Consider the following 20,568-nt stretch of genomic DNA (forward strand, 5'->3'; position numbering starts at 1 on the left):
CGTCCCATAAAGACGTCTCTACCGGATATGTTGTTTTGTCGAACTTAGGCCGATAGGGCAGGCATTACAAAACCAGGAGAGGTGCAGAAAATATTCGGGGGAGGGTGGCGGATGGTCAGTGCATCGAATAAAAAGATGATGGCTGTTGCTTTCAGTTCTGTAGGAGTAATGCGCAAGAATATCTGTGAGTTTTAAGAGCAAAGCTTAATCTTTTTGTTACGTTGCGTAGTAAGAACAAGATTCATCATCATCATGAATTGGTACAGGGCAGTCTCGTCCTCTTCAACTTCTTATCCCTACCACAACACGAGCACTGATTTCTCCGGCGTTGAAAGTAAGAACTATGAAGGTCAACTAGTCACTGGACTGCAATCGCATGTCACGCAAACAACTAGAAACGCAGCTAAACGTTACGTCACATCACGTAACTAGTCACATCAATGGAATCAAGCAACATCACGGAAGAGATCGCATGACTAAACAGTACGTAACGTGACGTAAGCTCTTGTCACGTGACTAAAATCACGTAACACTTAGTCACGTCACCAAAACCACGCAACATCACGTAATAGCCAGTCTTGTTACATGTTACTGCGACTAATCAAATAATTCTTTACTTGACGAAAACAAAATCCTGCAAGACGTAGTCACGTGACATGTCTAGCCAAGTTTAGCCAAGTCTAGCCATACTTAGTGCTACTAGGGAGAGCCTATCTATATATACAAAAGCTTATCATTATTAGCAAAACTAGAGTACACTTAGGCTTGGTGTTTAGGAGTGTAACAGGATAGCGATATCCTCTACCTAGGGCGCATTTCAACAACTTGGTGCCCACTTTGAAGGCCAAACCCCATAATTGCGAAAATGCTCGCGACATCGACGAGCGACGCGACGTAGATTTCCTTCGCGCGTACAGTCGCTTGCGCGAGGCCGTCTACTCGCACCTAAATTTCCGCGTAGTTGGCAATGCGCAACGTGAAAATAAAATCTGTTTTTTTATAATGAAACGGAAGGGGTTTATTATCGTCTTGCAGCACTGCTTCTACACGAACGTGCATGCATGAGCATTCCGTTATTTCTTCGTTGTGCACACGTTACTCGGGCGGAGGGGAGCATGAGAGGAAGTGATGGTATTGGGGCACACGGAGAGAACCGGCAGTACGTCAGTCAAGTACATCCTGTTCCGGCGCTTTTTAGCACAGCACTTCCGGGCGATGAGCGATGGTTTCCAAATCTAGAGAACCGAGCGATCACGCGAAAACTACCACGCGACACTTCGTGCTTCGTCGCCCTGCTTCGTCGTTAATAGCATCGCTCGTTGCTGCCGCGTATATTTTCGCGTTTATGGGGCTTGGCCTTGATTGCGTGATGCTACTCCAAAAGTTGAAATTGTGGATTACTGCAGTGTAATTGATAAAGTTGAAAGTGGCTTGTGTTAGTAGCAAGTTTGAAAATATCTCGCGCGCATAAATGCTTGTGGTTTAAAGCATGCTACCCTTTACTCTGAATGCAGCCATATGCGGAAGCTTCGCTAACACAACGCCCTTTCATCTTCATCGATATGTAGGTTATATATAGCTTTGCCGATGGATCCGGCCTTGCACCGCTGGTTCAAGCTGCACACATTATTTTTTTTTTCTCCATAAAAAATGCTTGGCATTCTTGTTATCTTATTCGGTGTTATAAGTACTCACTTTTCGAGTGAACGGAGAGGTCCGCGTGAGCTTCGGAATAGCCAGCGGTGTTCTCGGCGTGACATGTATAGACCCCCTGCGCCTGCCTGGCCACACCCTGGAGTCGGAGTACCTTGCCGCTGTGCAGTACCTTGACGCTTTCTCCGTCCGGCGTTATGCGCTGACCTAACGAGAGGGGAAGAACGTATCGAATCACCACACGCATATTGGAGATGAGCCTTCCAGATGATGTTACAATGCTTAACAGATATCGTCACACACTGTGTAATTATGACACTGCACAACTTAAAGCAAGGGTTGGCAACCACTTGAGACGAAGGGCCAAGTAGCGGACAGCTGACGTAGTGGCGGGCCATACGGCAAATTGTCTGTGCGTGTGGGCGGGAAGGGGGAGCTATGAGTACGGAAAAAAACTTGACTAATTGACAAAAATGTTCTAAACCTAACTATAATTCATGTTTATTTTCAGCACGCATATGACAAGCTCCAAGTCAAACAGGCTTCAGGTGAAAATCGTGTGTTAGTTCCGAACTGCTGTCTCGGTCTTCGCACTGGAATTGGAGACGTATTTGACAGCATGCCGGGGGCGGCACTACATGCATTGTATATGGAAACGTTCTTTGTTCAGCCTTTCGGTTGGAGTCCGACTGTTTTCTGGAGAGTAGTCTTAGAAATGTCCGTCTCCGACCGAAACGTAGACAAATAAGCAGCTCTTCGGCGTATCTGCTGTTTAGCTAGACCTTCTTGTGACGGACGGATGGACGGACGGACAGACAGACAGACAGACAGACAGACAGACAGACGGACGGACAGACAGACAGACAGACGGACAGACGGACGGACAGGCAGACGGACGGACAGACAGACGGACGGACGGACGGGCGGGTGGGGGGGCGGGTGGACGGACGGACCAATAGATCGATAGATCGATACGCTCCCTAAATGCGAACTCCGAGGGCAAAAAGATGCCCGTCCCGCGCCAATGCAAGCGTGAATTCACCATTATCTGTTGCCCTTCTTGCTGTTTGTTTAGTGTTTATTTAGTCTTCTGTAGTGTTTGCTCCCCTTGCATCTGTTCTCGATTTCCATTTAATCGGATCACTTACCATGGTGAGTTTGTACACTATCCCCGTAACTTATTCAATGCTAGAATTGCAACTTCGCCTTAGAAAGCACTAAAAAAATAGCAATGCAAAGAGCCCTCTTTAAGTGCTCGCAGACTAAGAACAGTCAGAAAAAAATTGAAGCGTTTGAAAATATTCGTAAGTAACGTCATACCATCCTTGTACCACGAGAGTTCCGGCGCTGGGGAACCGGCGCCGCTGCAGATAAGCTCGACGTTCTCGCCTTCCAGGACATCTTGCTCACGTGGTCTTTCCAAGAAGTACGGTATTTCTGCGGAAAGGGAGAGGCTGGGGCTGTACTTTTTCAACTGCTTATAACAAGCACTGACTTCCTTCTGAGTCGCACGGAAAAGTATAAGGATATCTACAAATCACAAAGCAGAATTATCACAAAAGTAAAAAAAAAATGTGCTCCTGTTACTTTAACCGGTGTAGTGAGCTACAATATTCTTGTGTTTTCATTTTCGCAGAAAACTATTGTGAAAACTGTAAAAAAAACTAGTTTTTTTGCAAGTTGTAGCTTTAGTTTCCTGAAGGAAGGAAAATAAGAGCGAAAGAATGGCAGGAAGCTTAACCAGCCTATAAGCAGTTGGTTTGCTACCCTGCGCATGGAAGGGAGAGGGGGAGGTGAAAGATAGAGAGCAGCGAGGGAAGAGAGATAAACACAGCACTTAGTTTTATGAACATTTCGTGAGTGCCACAGAGCTAAGAACATGAAAAAGTGAAGAAGAGAGAGACAGACGTCTCTTTCATGTTTTTTTTTTTTTACTTCGTGTTCCTAGCTTTGCGTTAGTTGCGAAATGTCCAGCAAACTTTCTGAAAGCCTATTTGCTGCAGTTGCAGTGAAGCATTTCCGAGACTGCTATTAAGAGACACGATAATCTTTTACGACGTTTTAGTGAGCTTTCACACTTTGTATGGACATTTTGATTCCGTGAACACTTATGTTTCTTTTTTACAAACTTGGCGTCGCGTGAACCGATTTCTGTACCAAAAAAACTTGAACTCAGTGCGTGACTGTTCTACTATGTGCCTTTGTATAGGCTTGTGTCTGTTACCTTTATTATGTGATGATGACCTCTATGGCAGGGCAGAAGAGTAGATGGCGCCACACATTGGCACAAACCTGTTCTTGAATTTAAAAAAATGTTTTTATGTTTAATTAACTGCCCAACAGCATATTCGGCAAATTTCACGAAAGTCATCTGTGCTGGAGAAGTCTTTAGAGGATTCCAAGAGAAGGCGAACGTGGGAGGGAGAGAGTGAAAGTGGGCGGGGTCCTGTGATGTTCAGAATCTGGCGGGTAGAATAACGTGGAAGCGTGAAGCTCAGGATCGGATTGATGGGCACAACGTGGGAGAAGCCTCTGTTCTTCTGGGGGTGTAATCAAGCCGATAACGATGCGCGAAATGATCTGCCGTGAAATGCAATTGACCTTGATGATTGAAACTGCTAAAAATATGCCGTAACCTGTCACTTGCTTGCTTTGGTAAATTGGTATAAGGAGCTTGGTGGTACACTTCCGTAATACGTAACTGGTAAATGTACCAAGCACCCATTGATATACTACACATACGAAAAACGAAACTGCTCACTAATTGAGACATAGTTTTGCCTAATAGTGTTATAAATGTACCACTCGAAAGAGAAAGCTTCAATATATTGATCGTTGCGATTATTATTTTTTTTTACTTCAACTGGACTATCTTGTTTGTTTTTCGCCCCTGCTTTTCCTCTCCGTCTTACTTTTTAACTTTGTTTTGACATCTTTTGACATCTCTCTTTCTCTCTCTCTGTGTCTGTATATATATATATATATATATATATATATATATATATATATATATATATATATATATATATATATATATATATATATATATATATATATATATATATATATATGTGTGTGTGTGTGTGCAATTCTTTCTGTCACACACTCGACCGAATGTTTATGTACACATTGATCACTTACACTAGTATGAAACGACACAAACCACGGTATTCAATCAAGTTTTGCACTTGTTTAACTAATTGTAACATTTAAGTGCGGCACCAACACTTGAAAATTTTGGCTAAATACACTACTTTTAGCTTTGGTAAAATACATAAGATATTGATTGATTGGTTGATTGATTGATTGGTATGTGGGGTGTAACGCCTCAAAACCACCGTATGATTACGAGAGACGCCGTAGTGGAGGACTCCGGAAATTTCTACCACATGGGGTTCTTTAACGTGCACCCAAATCTGAGCACACGAGCCTACAGCATTTCCGCCTCCATCGGAAATGCAGCCGCCGCAGCCGAGATTCGATCCCGCGATCTGCGGGTCAGCAGCCGAGTACCTTAGCCACCAGACCACCGCGGTGGAGCAAAATAAAAAAAATACACGAAATGTACGTGTTACACCACTCACGCTGCACGTCAAGCCTAATGGTAGCGCTGTCTTCGCCGATTGGTGAGGTGGCTGTGCAGCGGTAGATGCCGGCGTCACTGGGGTCGGTGGCCGAGATGAGTAGCATGCCGGCAGTGAGCGACACGTGGTAACGGGCGTGCTGCAGCAAGGGCACACCATCCCGCTTCCATGTCACCAGTGGCGTGGGCCTACCCGTGGCCGGACAACGTAACGTCACGCTGCGGCCAGCCATAACCGAAACGTCGGAGGGGCTCACCAGTATGCGCGGCTTTTCGTAATCTGCACGATATTGGCAAAGCACGCACTGAAATGGCACGTACTATAACAAAGTTGCGTTGTGCACGAAAGCAAATTCGTTATTCCTAAAAACTTGTTGTAAAGATATATTTACAACAAAATATGCAATATAAAACATTTTTTATTTAATTTGTTATATCCAGTATATCGTTATACCCGGATTCACTATATTGTGGTTAAGTTACAACGGCATTGGTGCTACGCTTCGGTCTCTTATGCAAGCAGTATTGTATAAAACAATAGTAAGCTGAGTTATTTGGCAAATATTCCTCATAAAAGAAAGTAAGGAGCCTAAAATTGCCCGCAGCTTCCCTCGGGGGAACACTGAGGAGGATGCGGAGCATATAATTGGTTAACGGGGTGTTAAAGTGCGACTTACTTGGGTCGATGGCTAAATTGGTTAACGTGGTTGTGAAATGGGGTGTTAAATTGCGACTTACTTGGGTCGATGGCTAAATTGGTTAACGTGGTTGTAGGAGGGGGTGTTAAATGAGTGAACACGTACACACGTATGCGAAAGGGCGGCGCTGGTCGAAGGGACGTCGATCATTGTGTTTGTGGATTCGTTGGAATTCATTTCACCGCGACCTTGGACGTCGACGCGCCGTACAAACCAACCGACGAGCGGCAACTGAGCGAGCGAGCGCCGACCTTGAGTATATATACAGCTCGACGGCGCATGCACTGTCAGCTGTTGAATGTTCTCGAAGCGCGACGCCACATGCGCGTCCACTGGAGAATCCGGAGAATTGTAGATGTCGAACGCGGTGTGTAGAGGAGGAAGGGTGCACAGATGGTGGAGGAGTGAAGCGCGCGCGGTGTGTAGAGGAGGAAGGGATGCACAGATGGTGGAAGAGTGGGCGACGGCGCGACGGCGCATGCGCGCGCGTCAGCTGTCGAATGTTCGAGAAGCGGTGCGGACGCGCGGACGGCGCGGACGGCGCACTACAAGGCGCGAGTATAAGATGCTTCCGCATCTAAAACAAATACAAAATAAGAGAACTCGTGTGTCCTCTTGTGTGCGTTTCGCACCTATTTATTTCTGTTGGGATGAATGTCGTGTTGCATGTTTGATAGTGCGTTATGTTGGGCTAGTTGGTACATATTAGGCTGGAATACGTGGTGCAAGGTTGACCAAGAGAAAAAAAAAAGATGAGACAGAAAGAGCGATCTTTCTGTCTCGTCTTTTTTCTTTTGGTCAACCTTGCGCCACGTATTTCAGCCTAGCATGTTTGAGCCTAAGATGCCTTCTCTCAACAAGAGCGCTACTTAGCCAGCACCAGAAGCTGTTAATCTAGTGTCCTAATTTTCTCATCAATCATTCTGGTACTTCACGGCTATCTTCTTGCACTGGCATCTCAAAAAGATATGATTTTCCGAACCAAACGTTTAAAAACCGCCCCAAGAGCCAGAAGTGAAGAAGGCTTTGACCCTAGTCATGAGTCCAAAATCCAAGGCGTCTACAAATAGTACCGTTAGGATAGGCTACCCGAGGCAAAAATGAAACAGAAAATTTATACCGCGCACTTACCTTGCCTATCTACGTAGTTTTCGAAATTTGCTACGACGCTTAGCTGCGCAGTTCTGGAGATCGCCGCTCCAGCCGCGTTCTCCGCTTTGCACCTGTAGACTCCTTCATGGTCTTCTTTGGCAGAGCGAATAACCAGCGTTCCGTCTTCGAGCATATCAATATCGCTCCGACCTCCGAAGTACACGTCGGCCCTGTAACGTAAACTATAGTGTTAGAATACGAGATCTCTGATACGGTATCTTCGAATGCACTCATATTTATGTCCGGCGGAACGTGCCGTTTATAGCTAGGACACTATAACTTCTTGTGCAGTTTTCTTGCTATTTCAAGTTTTTTTGCCCAGGACCTGAATAAAGTAGCAATTACACGTCAACGATGTAATGCAGACTAGTGTTCCAATGTAATATATCTCGTGTGGTATCTTCACGTACACACATTTTCACGTCCAATGAAAGCTCTGCAGACGTAGCCAGGGCACTCGACCTTCTTGCCCAGTTTCCTTTTTCCGGGACCTGATTTAGATAGTAATACTGTTAAGGACATAAAAGAGGACACAAGCAAAGAGCGTGTCTGAGTGCTCTTGTCTCACGGTACTGGTGTCTTTGGGCTGCAAGTTATTCAAATAAGTTAGTCAGTTACAAGTGGTTATAACCTAATGAAAGATACAAGCTATTAGCAAGCACAGCGCAGCGCTAATCATTCATCTGTGCAAAGAGTCAAGCTCGATGGTTTTCGTGTTAATCATGAGTACCGTTTCACTGCTGATGTGTATTGTGAATTAGGAGTTCCTCGCTTCTTGTTGAAATGTAATGCTTTTCTCACCAGTGAAGCCGTAAGCTTTACTTTCATTTGCGAGGAATTTCGAGCTTTGGACCAAAAACTAGCGACACGAGCATGCGCTTGTATAAGAAAGTCACCTACTCGAAATAATCAAGACGTGCTTCTCGCTATTGAATAAGATTGGGCAATGAGGGAAGATATTATGTTTTGTTAAACACTTTTTATAAACCCAGCGACAGCTGTATGTGAAGCTACTATTTGTTTTTGGGTTGTAAACGACTCTAACGTAATAAGCAAGACATTCGTACTAACTTGCCTTCATAGCAGTTTTACTAATAGTATACAAGTGTGAGCAAGTGGCGTATAGTGTTCGATGAAATTCACAGCGTGCCTTGCTTAACTGCCTGAATAACGGTGCGAGTCACCAACGGCAACATGTTAATTACCATACCATTTCAATAATATTCAGGCAACTAACTACATGTAGATGAACTACCTGTGTAGATATGTACGATGGCTGCTTTCGGCTAATACCGGTCTTTGATACCTTGAATATTTAATATGCGTTGTTACGCTGAAAATCAAAGGGACAACGCGTACATCGATCCTCGTAGAGGTCAATTTAGGTACGTTCCAATAATAATCAGCACATTTTTATTGCAGCATCATTAAATAGATGCAGTTCAGAAGAAATTCCGGTGTCGGTGTCGTTCGTTGTGATAGAAAAATCGGCGGTGTTCATGAGTGAAGAATTCTGATCGAATGGTGCAAATGGGATAAATAACGAAGACGTTTGCTTCGAGTGAAAATCAAGCCCAGACCTTCTGCGTGCCAAGAAGGTGTTCTACAAAGGGGCCACGTCAGTGTCTGAAATTGCTCACCCCCACCCCTCCCCATTCACAAAAAGCACTGTAAGAATGTTGCGTGGAATAACTGTAGACCTGCACAAGGCGTCAGAACATCTGAATTTCCAGAGTAGGTGTTTCAGAGTTGCCCGCTTAATACAAATGATTCGAACTCAAACTGCTCTTTAGACGCGACACCAGAGAAGATGCAGCCAAGACGAACGCCGACTGATTTATTGAAATCACACATTTCAGCCTTTTCGAACAAATCGCATGCGCAAAAAAAAAACAGTCATCGCCGCTCCCTGCTATAGGGGCCCCTTTCTTAGGAGAAAAATCAAACTCTTTCTCGAAGGCACAGACAGGTGTTCATTGATATGTGTGGTTCAACGTCCCAAAACCACCATATGAATATGAGAGACGCCGTAGTGGAGGGCTCCGGAAATTTTGACCACCTGGGGTTCTCTAACGTGCCCCCAAACCTGAGCACACGGGCTTACAGCATTTCAGCCTCCATTGGAAATGCAGCAGCCGCAGCCGGGATTCAATCCCGCGACCTTCGGGTCAGTAGCCGAATATTTTAGCAACTAGACCACCGCGGTGGGGCATAGAGAGGTGTTTAACTGATGCACTCATGTGTGCGATGCGTTGGTATCCACAATGTGTCCAGGATTTTGCGTGCTCTTTGGCCCTTCGCTCGCCCCGACAGCTTAGTGCTACTGAAAATGCGCGTGCACTTTCTGGCACAAGTTTTATACAATGAACAGGCAGGTGTTTTGTAGTGCTATTGTCTATTGAGTTATAGTGTTCCATTAAACACTTATTTATACATCTTCCGGTCCGCCCCACGTAGACCGTGCTACTGGTCAGAGGAAATTCGTAGACAACTTTCGTTCCACAAGGTAAATACACGGGGCCGTGTTTTACGCCACAACAATCTTTCTTTTGTTTTTGTTTTTTCATGGTAGAAGTGGCGCAGTAGCACGACAAGTTATGGTAACCGAGAAAATGACATCAGCTCTGTGTTTTCCTGCCACGCTCTTCAAGCCATGCGACATCTTGTGTACATAAAACATTATAGCAAACTTTCGTCTATGTTTTCTGTTTTTTTTTTCACCCGTGGCAGAGGTACGCAGAGCATAGGACCTTCAACGGCGGGTCTGCTGCTGTTTTGAGTAACTACTGTGGGAAACGTGCATTAACAATTCACCTGGTAGGAGAAGCTATCTTTGACGTTGTGGTGACAAGACTTAATAACAGAGGACTTCAAGCACAATACCGAAATGCCTATTTTTACTTCAAGAGCGCGGCGGAAAAATACGGGGATGACGTGATTTTCCCAGCACCCCGTAAGTGGTCTTTGGACTATTTCTGCCACGGAAAAATAAAAAAAAATATCGATGCGACGTAAAACTCAGATGCGTGTATGTACCTTGTAGAACGGACTCAGTTGTCTATGAATTACTTCGGACCAGTGGTATCGCCTATGTGGGCAGAACGGGAGATGTATTATAGGTGTTTATTGGAACAGAACTATTCACTAGGCGATGATAACGCAAAGCTCCTGCCAGTTCATAGTAAAACTTCTCAAGGCCATTTTTAGCAGCACTAAACATTTAGTGCTTCATAAGGGCCCGAAGAGCACGCAAAATCTACGAAGATTCGTGAATTGCAAGGCATGGCCCTCCTGAGACCCCGCTATGGAGATTTTGTCCAATTTATTGGACAACGGTTCTGGGAAAGTACAGAAATAATGGCTGTTCTGACGCCCCTGAAACCGGCTGTCCAACAAATAGGACAACTACTAGCGCCACCAGCGGCGTGGGACAAAAATTGGTCGAGAGCAAGCCTAGTGGGACGCAGTCAAGATGGCAGCCTTCAGCGGCGCGGCGTTTTACGGCAGCGTGCGTGAAAGTAAGTGAGATTTTTCTACTTTTCGAGTCTTTTGCCATGATTTTTGCGACCAGAAAGAAAGTATAACGTACCCAGAACGCGTTAATTTGCGAGGCGGGTACATAATTGCATCCGTAGTTTCTACATCTCCATGGGATAGTGATGTACAATTTATTGGACAACGGGACCGAACCCACATTTTTTTGCCCGTTCGTTTCTTTCAATATGTTTTTATTTGCTTAATGGTCTGCCTGTATTTCGCTGTCTCGTTTTTTTTTTGGTAAAAGTGTTATTACTGTTTTTTTTTACAGGAAACCGACCACGCGTTTGTGACGAAACGGCCGAGCGAATACTCGAAAGAATTGCAGCCAGGGAATCATCCGACTTGGACCTGTCTGACAGCGATGAAGAAGCGCCTGAGGACGTTGCCGTTTTGGATGACCTGGAGAAAGATTTAGAACCGGATGTTGACAGCAGTGACGAGGAACCCGTACACACTGCACCTGCTGCTCCAAAAAGGGCCGCGCTTTGGAAAACCACCGACAGGTATGACTTACTATTTCTGGTGACGAAGACGCGAGCTTACCTTAATTTCAAAACAAATATTTCGCCCTCGTCGTTTGAGAAACGTCTTTTCTAGCACAGTACCAGCTTCTTGTAATGCTTCTTGTAAGAAGCAAATAAATAAATAAATAAATAAGTGAATAAATAAATAAAAAAACAAATAAACAAATAAACGCCCTTTACTTGCAGTTCTCCCCAGGCATGGCTGCCGGACTTCAACGTCACCTCAGACAGCGGTGAAGTGCGAGCCCTGTGGCGACCGTTCGAGTACTTTCAAGAATACATTTCGGATGAAATGTGGGAGACGATGTCTACCGCTATGAACACTGCACATGTGGTCGAGACCGGGAAGAGCCTTTGCACGACTCCTGAAGAGCTGAAAGTATTTTTTGCTCTTTCGATCACAATGTCGTGTCTTGGGTACCCTCAAATTCGTATGTACTGGGCAAAACGAACGAAAGTGCCTTTAGTTGCAAACCACATGACAAGAGAGCGTTTTTTCACACTGAGGTCGCGACTCAAAGTTGTGAATGCCCTTGACGTAGATGATGCCACGAAAGCGCAGGACAGGTTGTGGAGGATACGGCCGCTTGTTGTTGAGGTACAAAATGGGTGTCTGCGTCTTCCTCGCGAAGAACTTTTGAGTATTGACGAGCAAATGATACCTTTCACTGGGCGTACCCACCTGAAGCAGTTTGTTCCAAGGAAACCTAACCCAGAAGGGTTAAAAAACTTTGTGTTGGCTAGTCCCTCTGGCTTTATCCTTGACTTTGAAATCTATCAGGGAAAAAAGTCGCTTCTTCACCCTGGGAGCTCAGGCATTGGTGAATCCGCGGTACTGAGGCTGATACAGAGTCTAACCAAAGGAACGAAGCTTTTTTTCGACAGGTATTTCGCTTCTTCAGGGCTACTCGACAAGCTGGCCGAAAAAGGGATTGCAGCAACCGGCACAGTTATGAACAATCGTGTGCCAAAGACTGTAAAGCTTTCGTCGGAATCGCAGCTTAAACAGAGGGGTCGTGGCGCATCAGAGATGTGGGTCCGAAACGACGATAAACAGGTTGTTGTCAGATGGTATGACAACAAGCCGGTGACACTGATGTCGTCGTTGCATGGAAAAGAACCACAAGACACTTGCAGACGCTGGTGTGCCAAAGAAAAAAGGCACATAGATGTCCCGAGGCCCCACATTGTCCAGGCATACAATGCTAACATGGGAGGAGTCGATATGGCCGACCGCATGCTAAGCTTCTACCGTATGAAAGCCCGTGTAAAGAAGTGGACGATACGCTGTATTTTTCACCTGTTTGACATCGCACTCTGCAACGCTTGGATCTTGTACATGCAAGACATGTCCAGCTTGCGCAAACAGAAAAAAGACATTTTAAAGTTCCTTGACTTTCGGATGTCAGTCGCTGACGTGCTTGTGGCCCAGATGAGCCAGTTGAGCAGTGACGATGACGACGCACTCTGGTCTCCTCCAGAAAAACGAGCTCCCCTGCCTCCAAGTGAGGTGAGAACAAAAACCGTGGGCCACATGCCAAGGCTTGCCGACATCCCCAATGCTGCTCGTTGTAGATGGGAGGGCTGCTCAATGAAAACTAAATTTTTTTGTACCAAATGCAAACTTTTTTTTTGCATCACAAAAGAAAGGCACTGCTTTGAGAAAGCACACTCGAAATGATGTTGGGATTGTATGAAGAGTACTACCGTTTTCATGAATATTTTTCGGGGTGCAAAGTACGCGGAATTGTTACGATTATGAAAGTCATGCAAAAAGTGTTTCTTCCACAAGTTCTTTTGGAATCACAAGTTGTTTTGGAATCAAGCTCCATTCTTGTGCGTCGTTTGTATGATGTTGTCCATCAATATTTTACAAAGTTTTTAATTTGTGTGCATTCTTTTATACCAAATGAAACAATTTCTTTTTCATGCTTGCTCCAATATCATCAACCGACAACAGACACCTTCAGACCCGATGTCCAATACATTGGACAATTGGCCACGCCCAAGCAATGTACGATGCCAGAAAACTGGATGACACTTTTTACCATCGTACCAAGAAAAGTCATTTTTGGGAGTTTCACCAAAAATCATTATCCTTAACTCACGCTGGGTCTCAGGAGGATAAGAACACCAGTGAGACATCTGTCTCGCTTCGAGAATGAGCTTTATTAGGGACCTAGCGGGGGAGGGTACTAGCATTGTGCGGTCATGACTGCTTTTCGCGCATGCGCATTGTTTGTAAAGGCAAGAATGTACGATTTCAACAATTCAGTTGTAAGTCTGCGTTCGTCGTGTCTGCATCTTCTGTGGGGTCTCGTCTTATGCGCAGTTTAAATTTCAATATGTCCTACCAACTAGCCCAACAAGACATGCTTCTCGAGTGTGCAGCTGCTCAGGTATACCCGTGTCACCTGGATGCGTAGTGATACTTCGCAAATCAGCAGAAGGAAGAATTATGGTGTAGCGGGCATTTCACGTAGTACACTTGCAGTAGACAGTCTAGCAAACAGAAATCTTCAAACAAACTAAAATTTCAAACCTAATATCTCGCATTTCTCTTCTGCTCCTGCCTCTCTCTTATGCTGTCCAAATGTGCAGTCCTAGATATTGTCACGGGGTCGTGACAAGGCCGAAGACAGGAGACTTCGTGTTGCGATTTAACTGTTTATTTGGGCGAACCTGTGCCCAGTAAACGGAACGTCCAATCACAGTAGCAGTCTTGCACAGATAGCAGTCTCGGACTGATAGCGGCGAATGAAGCGTCGGCCTTCGTTCAACAACTGACAAGCGGCGAAGCGCGTCGGCATTTATACTCTTGCCGTCGAATGTTCTAGCGTTATCGCTGGCGCTGGCGTAGGTTCCAGAATAATCTGTACCGTTTGCACAGTGGGCGTGATCTTATCGAAATGATCTACTACAGTCCGGAACCTTCTCGAAAACTGCAGGCGCGGTTTGCGCTGAGAATCGTGTGGTGTTTTGGGACGATAACAAAAACTTGGGAAATGGAACGTGGCATTGCCCCCCTCCGAAAAAGGCATCGTCCCGATGCTTTAACTAAACATGAAGGTACGACAATAATGCAAGAAAGTACAATAAAAAATTATGATACAACAATAATACAAAAAAACACTGTTTCAGTTTGTTAACGCGCGTGCAACGGCTTGAGGTGCGCGACAAGGACGACTTCAGGTCGCGATCGGCGTCGTTGAGAGTTCGTGATGCCGTCGGGGACAACCTCGTAATCAAGTGGGCCGAGACGTCGAACCACCCTGTACGGTCCGAAGCACCGTCCCAGAAGCTTTTTACTTAGTCCACGTCGGCGTATCGGCGTCCACACCCAAACACGTTCACCGGGCTGGTATTCCACGAAGCGTCGTCGAAGATTGTAACGGTGGCTGTCGGTCGTCTGTTGATTCTTGATACGGAGACGCGCAAGTTGTCGGGCTTCTTCGGCGCGTTGAAGGTACTCGCTCACATCGAGGTTTTCTTCGTCGGTGACGTTGGGTAACATGGCATCGAGCGTCGTTGCCGGGCTCCTTCCGTAGACCAATTTGTATGGAGATATCTGCGTCGTCTCCTGCACCGCCGTGTTGTATGCGAAGGTCACATACGGAAGAATGGCGTCCCACGTCTTGTGTTCGACATCGACGTACATAGACAGCACGTCGGCGATCGTCTTGTTAAGCCGCTCGGTGAGGCCGTTGGTCTGTGGGTGGTACGCTGTCGTCCGGCGGTGGTTTGTTTGGCTGTATGCCAAGATCGCTTGAGTTAAGTCGGCAGTGAATGCCGTTCCTCTGTCGGTGATAAGGACCTCCGAGGCGCCGTGACGTAGGACGATATTTTCGACGAAGAACTTAGCTACCTCGGATGCACTGCCTTTTGGAAGGGCTTTTGTCTCGGCGTAGCTGGTGAGGTAGTCGGTAGCTACCACGATCCACTTGTTTCCGAAAGCCGACGTAGGGAACGGCCCCAGTAGGTCCATACTAATCTGCTGGAAAGGTCGGCAAGGTGGATCAATTGGCTGCAGAAGTCCCGCTGGCCTTGTAGGCGGTGTCTTGCGTCGCTAACAGTCCCGGCATGTCCTCACATAACGAGTGACGTCGGTGGTAAGACGTGGCCAGTAGTACCTTTCTTGTATCCTCGCGAGCGTGCGAGAAACACCGAGGTGCCCTGCCGTCGGATCGTCGTGCAGGGGCTGCAAGAGTTCTGGTCGCAGGGCTGAAGGCACCAAAAGGAGGTACTTAGCTCGAAGCGGTGAAAAGTTTTTCTTTTGTAGAAGACTGTTTCGTAGAAAGAACGACGCAAGTGCGCGCTTGAATACCTTCAGGACTTCGGCGGTCCTGCCTTCGAGGTATTCTATTAGGGCCTAAAGTTCCGGGTGGGCCCGCTGTCGTTCAGCGAAGTCATCGGTAGTTATCGTTCCCAAGAAGTACTCGTCATCCGGGTCGTCGGGTAGCGGTTGGTCGACAGGCGCACGAGAGAGACAGTCGGCGTCGGAGTGTTTTTTGCCGGACTTGTAAATGACAGTAATGTCATATTCTTGAAGTCTCAGTCTCCATCGTGCGAGGCGACCTGAAGGGTCCTTCAAGGTGGCTAGCCAACACAACGCGTGGGGGTCGCTCACAACTTTGAAGGGCCTGCCGTAGAGGTAGGGGCGAAATTTCGACGTAGCCCAGATGATGGCGAGGCACTCCTTTTCTGTTGTGGAATAATTTACTTCTGCTTTGGATAGCGATCGGCTGGCGTAACTTATAAGCCTTTCAAGTCCGTCAGCCCTCTGCACAAGAACGGCGCCAAGACCTACGCTGCTTGCGTCAGTATGTATTTCTGTCTCGGCAAATTCGTCGAAATGAGCAAGTAACGGAGGCGTCTGGAGGCGATGTTTTAGCTCCTGGAAAGCGTGTTCCTGTGGCGTTTCCCACTTGAGCTCCACGTAGGCCTTGGTAAGGTAAGTGAGAGGATCGGCGATGCGGGCGAAGTTTTTCACGAACCACCTATAATAGGTGCACAGGCCCAGAAATCAGCGCACCGCCTTCTTGTCAGTGGGCGGCGAGAAGTCGGCGGTGGCGGCTGTTTTCCATGGATCGGGACGAACTCCAGACTTGCTGATAACGTGCCCCAGAAACAAGAGCTCCTCGTACGCAAATCTGCACTTTTCTGGCTTCAGTGTGAGTCCGGACGTCTTGATGGCTTGAAGTACAGCTTCAAGGCGCCGAAGATGCTCGTCGAAACTCGAGGAGAACACGACGACGTCGTCCAAGTACACAAGGCAAGTCTGCCACTTCAATCCTGCCAGTACTGTATCCATAACGCGTTGAAAAGTTGCAGGCGCTGAGCAAAGGCCGAAGGGCATCACCTTAAACTCGAAGAGGCCATCCGGTGTTATAAACGCCGTCTTCTCTCGGTCTATTTCGTCGACTTCAATTTGTCAATAGCCAGTCTTGAGGTCCATTGACGAAAAGTACTTGGCGTTATGAAGCCGATCAAGTGCGTCGTCTATTCGTGGGAGAGGATACACGTCTTTTCTTGTGATTTTGTTCAGGAGGCGATAATCGACGCAGAAACGTAGGGTCCCATCCTTTTTCTTCACTAACACCGCGGGGGATGCCCACGGACTCTTGGACGGCTGGATAATGTCATCCCGCAGCATTTCATCAACTTGTCTCTTCATGGCCTCACGTTCTCGCGTCGAAACCCTGTACGGACTCTGACGGAGTGGTCTGACATTTTCTTCGGTTATGATGCGAAGTTTTGTGATTGGGGTTTGCCGAATTTTCGATGACGACGAAAAGCAATCTTCGTATGGCAGGAGCAGGGCCTTGAGCTGTTCTTGCTTATCGTTCGGAAGTCTGGGATTGACGTCGAAAGTTATGGGAGGGGCTTGGTTCCTCTGAGCAGGTTCCGCAGAATCGGCGAGGGCGAAAGCACTGGTGGCTTCGACAATTTCTTCGATGTATGCGACCGTTGTTCCTTTGTTCACATGTTTGTACTCATTGCTGAAATTTGTGAGCATAACCGTTGCTTTGCCTCCCCGCAACTCTGCAATTCCTCTTGCGACGCAAATATTTCGGGTGACCAACAGATGCTGACTGCCTTCAACGACGCCTTCGAAGTCAGGTGATTCAGGAGCGCCGACTGAAATAATGACGCTTGAGCGAGGCGGAATGGTGACTTGTTCTTCCAGCACATTCAAGGCATGATGTCCAGACGGCGTGCGCGGCGGTAGTGCTTCTTCTGTAGATAACGTTATCGACTTTGTTTTTAGGTTGATGACAGCACCATGGAGGCATAAGAAGTCCATGCCAAGGATGACATCTCTCGAGCAACGCTGTAGGACTACGAAGTCTGTACGATAAATACGGCCGTTAATGGTGACTCTCGCTGTGCAGATTCCTGCAGGCGTTACGAGATGACCTCCGGCTGTGCGGATTTCAGGGCCTTTCCAAGCTGTCCTAACTTTCTTTAACTTCGCGGCGAACGACCCACTGATGACAGAATAGTCGGCTCCAGTATCGACGAGAGCGGTCACACTGTGGCCGTCGATAAGAACGTCGAGGTCGCTAATTCGCCGTCTCGCATTACAGTTAGGGCGTGGCGTCGGGTCACGGCTGCGTCGGCTTGTTCCGCTGCTTCCATGTTGCGTCGTCAGGCCACCTTCGGTAAGTGAGCTTTCGCCGTCAGGGCTCTGCCTGGTAGGCGTTGTGTTCGGAAAGCTCCGTCGCGGCGTCGTCGTCGGAGGAGGATCTTCGGTAGTTCGTCGCACAGCAACCGCACCTCCACTGGTTGCTGCCCTTAGTTTCCCGGATACGGGCTAGGAGACCAGCCCCGCGTTGGGCTGGAGAACTGCCGGGGGTGCGGTGACATGCGGCGGCTGGGCGACGGCGAACGGGAAGGACTTCGTGGTGTCCATTGAGTTCCTGTCAGGTAGTCGGCGATGTCACGTGGCCGTTCCTCTGGCTGCGGAAGTGGTGCATTGACGGCGAAGCCACGCGGTCCCATCTGTCGGTACTGGCAACGGCGGTAAGTGTGCCCGGCCTCGCCGCAGTGGTAGCACAGTGGGCGGTGGTCAGGGGTGCGCCAAACGTCGGTTTTCCTCGGCGCACTGCGCTGGCCCGCTGGCGAACGGTAGGTCGTCGATGGGGTGGTGGCGGCGGTGGTGTCTGGCGACGCAAGTGCGACGGGGCGGCGTTTTGGCGTGGACGGGGAGGAGCGTTGTGGCGCACTGCAGCGGCGTAGCTCATAGTTTCTGGCTTGGGTAGCGGTGTTTGGGGAATTCGAAGTGATTGCCGAACTTCTCGCACAATGTCGGCGATCGAATCCACTTGAGGTTGCGCAGAAGGCAACAGTTTGCGCAGCTCTTCCCGCACGATCGTTCGGATCGTTTCACGCAGGTTTTCGGAGTCACTGGCTTGAGCAGCAGCGCATTCTAGAGTCAGGCGACGATTATACTGTCTGGTGCGCATGTCCAGGGTTTTTTCAATGGTGGTCGCCTCGGATACAAGTTCTTGGACGGTGTTCGGTGGATTCCTCATTAGTCCCGCGAAGAGCTCCTGTTTGACCCCTCGCATGAGGAAACGAACTTTATTCTTCTCAGGCATGTCTGGGTCAGCGTGACGAAATCGGCGGGTCATCTCCTCTGTGAAAATTCCAACCTTTTCGTTTGGTAGCTGAACCCGGGTCTCTAGTAGAGCAGCGGCCCTCTCATTGCGAGCGACGCTCGCGAACGTTTGCAGAAATGCGCCGCAGAAGACATCCTACGTTCGGAGCGTGGACTCCCGATTAACTAGCCAGGTCCTTGTGGTGTCTTCTAGGTAGAAGTACACACGACGGAGCTTTTCTTCATTGCCCAGTGGTTTAGGGTGGCCACACGGTCGTATGTTTCTAGCCAGGTTTCCGGGTCTTCAAACGATGACCCATGAAACGTTGGTGGTTCCCATGAAACGTGGCAATATGAAACGTGGCAGGGGAAGAACTCTGTAATTGAATGGAAGGTACGAAAGACACGAGGATGACGTATGACTACTGCTGGAACACGCCGTCAAGTTTTCCGCATGCCTTGACAAGATAAAAGGAGCCAATTTTCGGACAATAGACGATTCGCATGGTTTACGGGGACATGTTCCTTGGACGAAAGCCTCTGGATGCACGAATTTCGAGACCGTACCTTTTGTCGGTGAGTAGCTCACAGAAGAACCACAGATTGGGGGGAGGTGCAGTATGGTACGTTATTATCAATGTTTCAGTTTTCTATATATGTTTTTTTTTCTTGCTTTCGTTTATGGATGACCTTGTTTCTTACGCTCACGAACTTATATAAATGAAGTAGTTGAAGTAATATATACCTCAACCTTTTCACAGGAAGCCAGTTAGAACAGAAGAGAACAGAGATAACGTGTGAGCTGCTACGACGTCTTTGCCGTACCCGTTCTGGGTCCAGTAGATGTCTGGTCGGGGTTGTCCTTCTGCCTTGCACGTCAGGTTGGCGGGTTCACCTAACTCCACTTCTTGGGGTTGTGGCTCTTGCACAATGCGTGGCCTCTCTGGGGAAGGGAAGCATTTTTAGAATACTAAGTGTTTGTCAATGTGGCCTCTAATGGAGACAAACATATGAAGTCATAGCATACACCAGAATGAACACTATGAATGACAAGAGAACCACTTTTTGGATGTTGCACAAGGACGAGAACAGGGATAGAAGCGCGCAGCAGTTGGCCTACAAAAAAAGGAGTTTATATATTGCAAATGAAACCATAATGTTACAACCATCTCACGGCACGATGCACTGCCGCTAAGCACCATGTGTCAACTCACGTTCTGCGTGCCTTCATAGCGAGTTGAAGGAAGTAAAATATGCATTAGCCTAACTTTATATGATTGAGACAGGAAAAAAATTGTCATTCTTGAAACCTTGTTCAACGTTCCAAGCAGGACCGAACACTTCAGAGAGTTATTACAGACGAAAGGCCACCACTGCTATGAGATTCAGGCACAGTATGCACACCACATCAATCGAGCGATACGCAATAACCTGCTTGAACATGTACATTTCGCACAATTAGCTGTGCAATACGTATCTCAAATAAATCGCGTGACTTTCGAAGTAAACTCCTGTACTCTATTTCATAAATTCACATATCAAATAAGACTTTTTCTACTGAACATAATGCACAATTGAATAAGGAACCGTTGTAACATAATGCGAATCCATGTGATCACACAATTTTACATTTAACATTCTTGTACTTTTTGTGCGCACTTTCAAAGATGTTACCTATTTGTATTGACTGTTCCCATACCTCTTTTTTTCTTCTTTTGCAAAACATTTACATTACTTTAAAATATCAAATAATGCAGGTCTTTGAGCTCTAATTCCTGCGGCTGTATCCAGTGTTGCTGCCTGTACAGTCCTAAGTTC

The 20,568-nt window shown here is 47.2% G+C and overlaps 1 protein-coding gene across 2 annotated transcripts in view; it reads right to left on the reverse strand.

The window, feature by feature from the left end:
• Pxn (Peroxidasin) overlaps positions 1-20,568 on the reverse strand; it is a 96,200-nt gene that overhangs the window by 45,543 nt on the left and 30,089 nt on the right. For both annotated transcript variants that reach the window (XM_037415247.2, XM_075873716.1), the window contains 5 exons: positions 19,576-19,693; positions 7,066-7,256; positions 5,238-5,516; positions 2,974-3,090; positions 1,696-1,860 (listed from right to left, as the gene is read on the reverse strand). In XM_037415247.2, the coding sequence (XP_037271144.2) occupies positions 1,696-1,860; positions 2,974-3,090; positions 5,238-5,516; positions 7,066-7,256; positions 19,576-19,693 (870 nt within the window). The remainder of the gene's footprint in view (positions 1-1,695; positions 1,861-2,973; positions 3,091-5,237; positions 5,517-7,065; positions 7,257-19,575; positions 19,694-20,568) is intronic.

The sequence above is a fragment of the Rhipicephalus microplus genome, chromosome 9, assembly GCF_043290135.1.
Source record: "Rhipicephalus microplus isolate Deutch F79 chromosome 9, USDA_Rmic, whole genome shotgun sequence".
NCBI classification, from domain to species: Eukaryota; Metazoa; Arthropoda; class Arachnida; order Ixodida; family Ixodidae; genus Rhipicephalus; species Rhipicephalus microplus.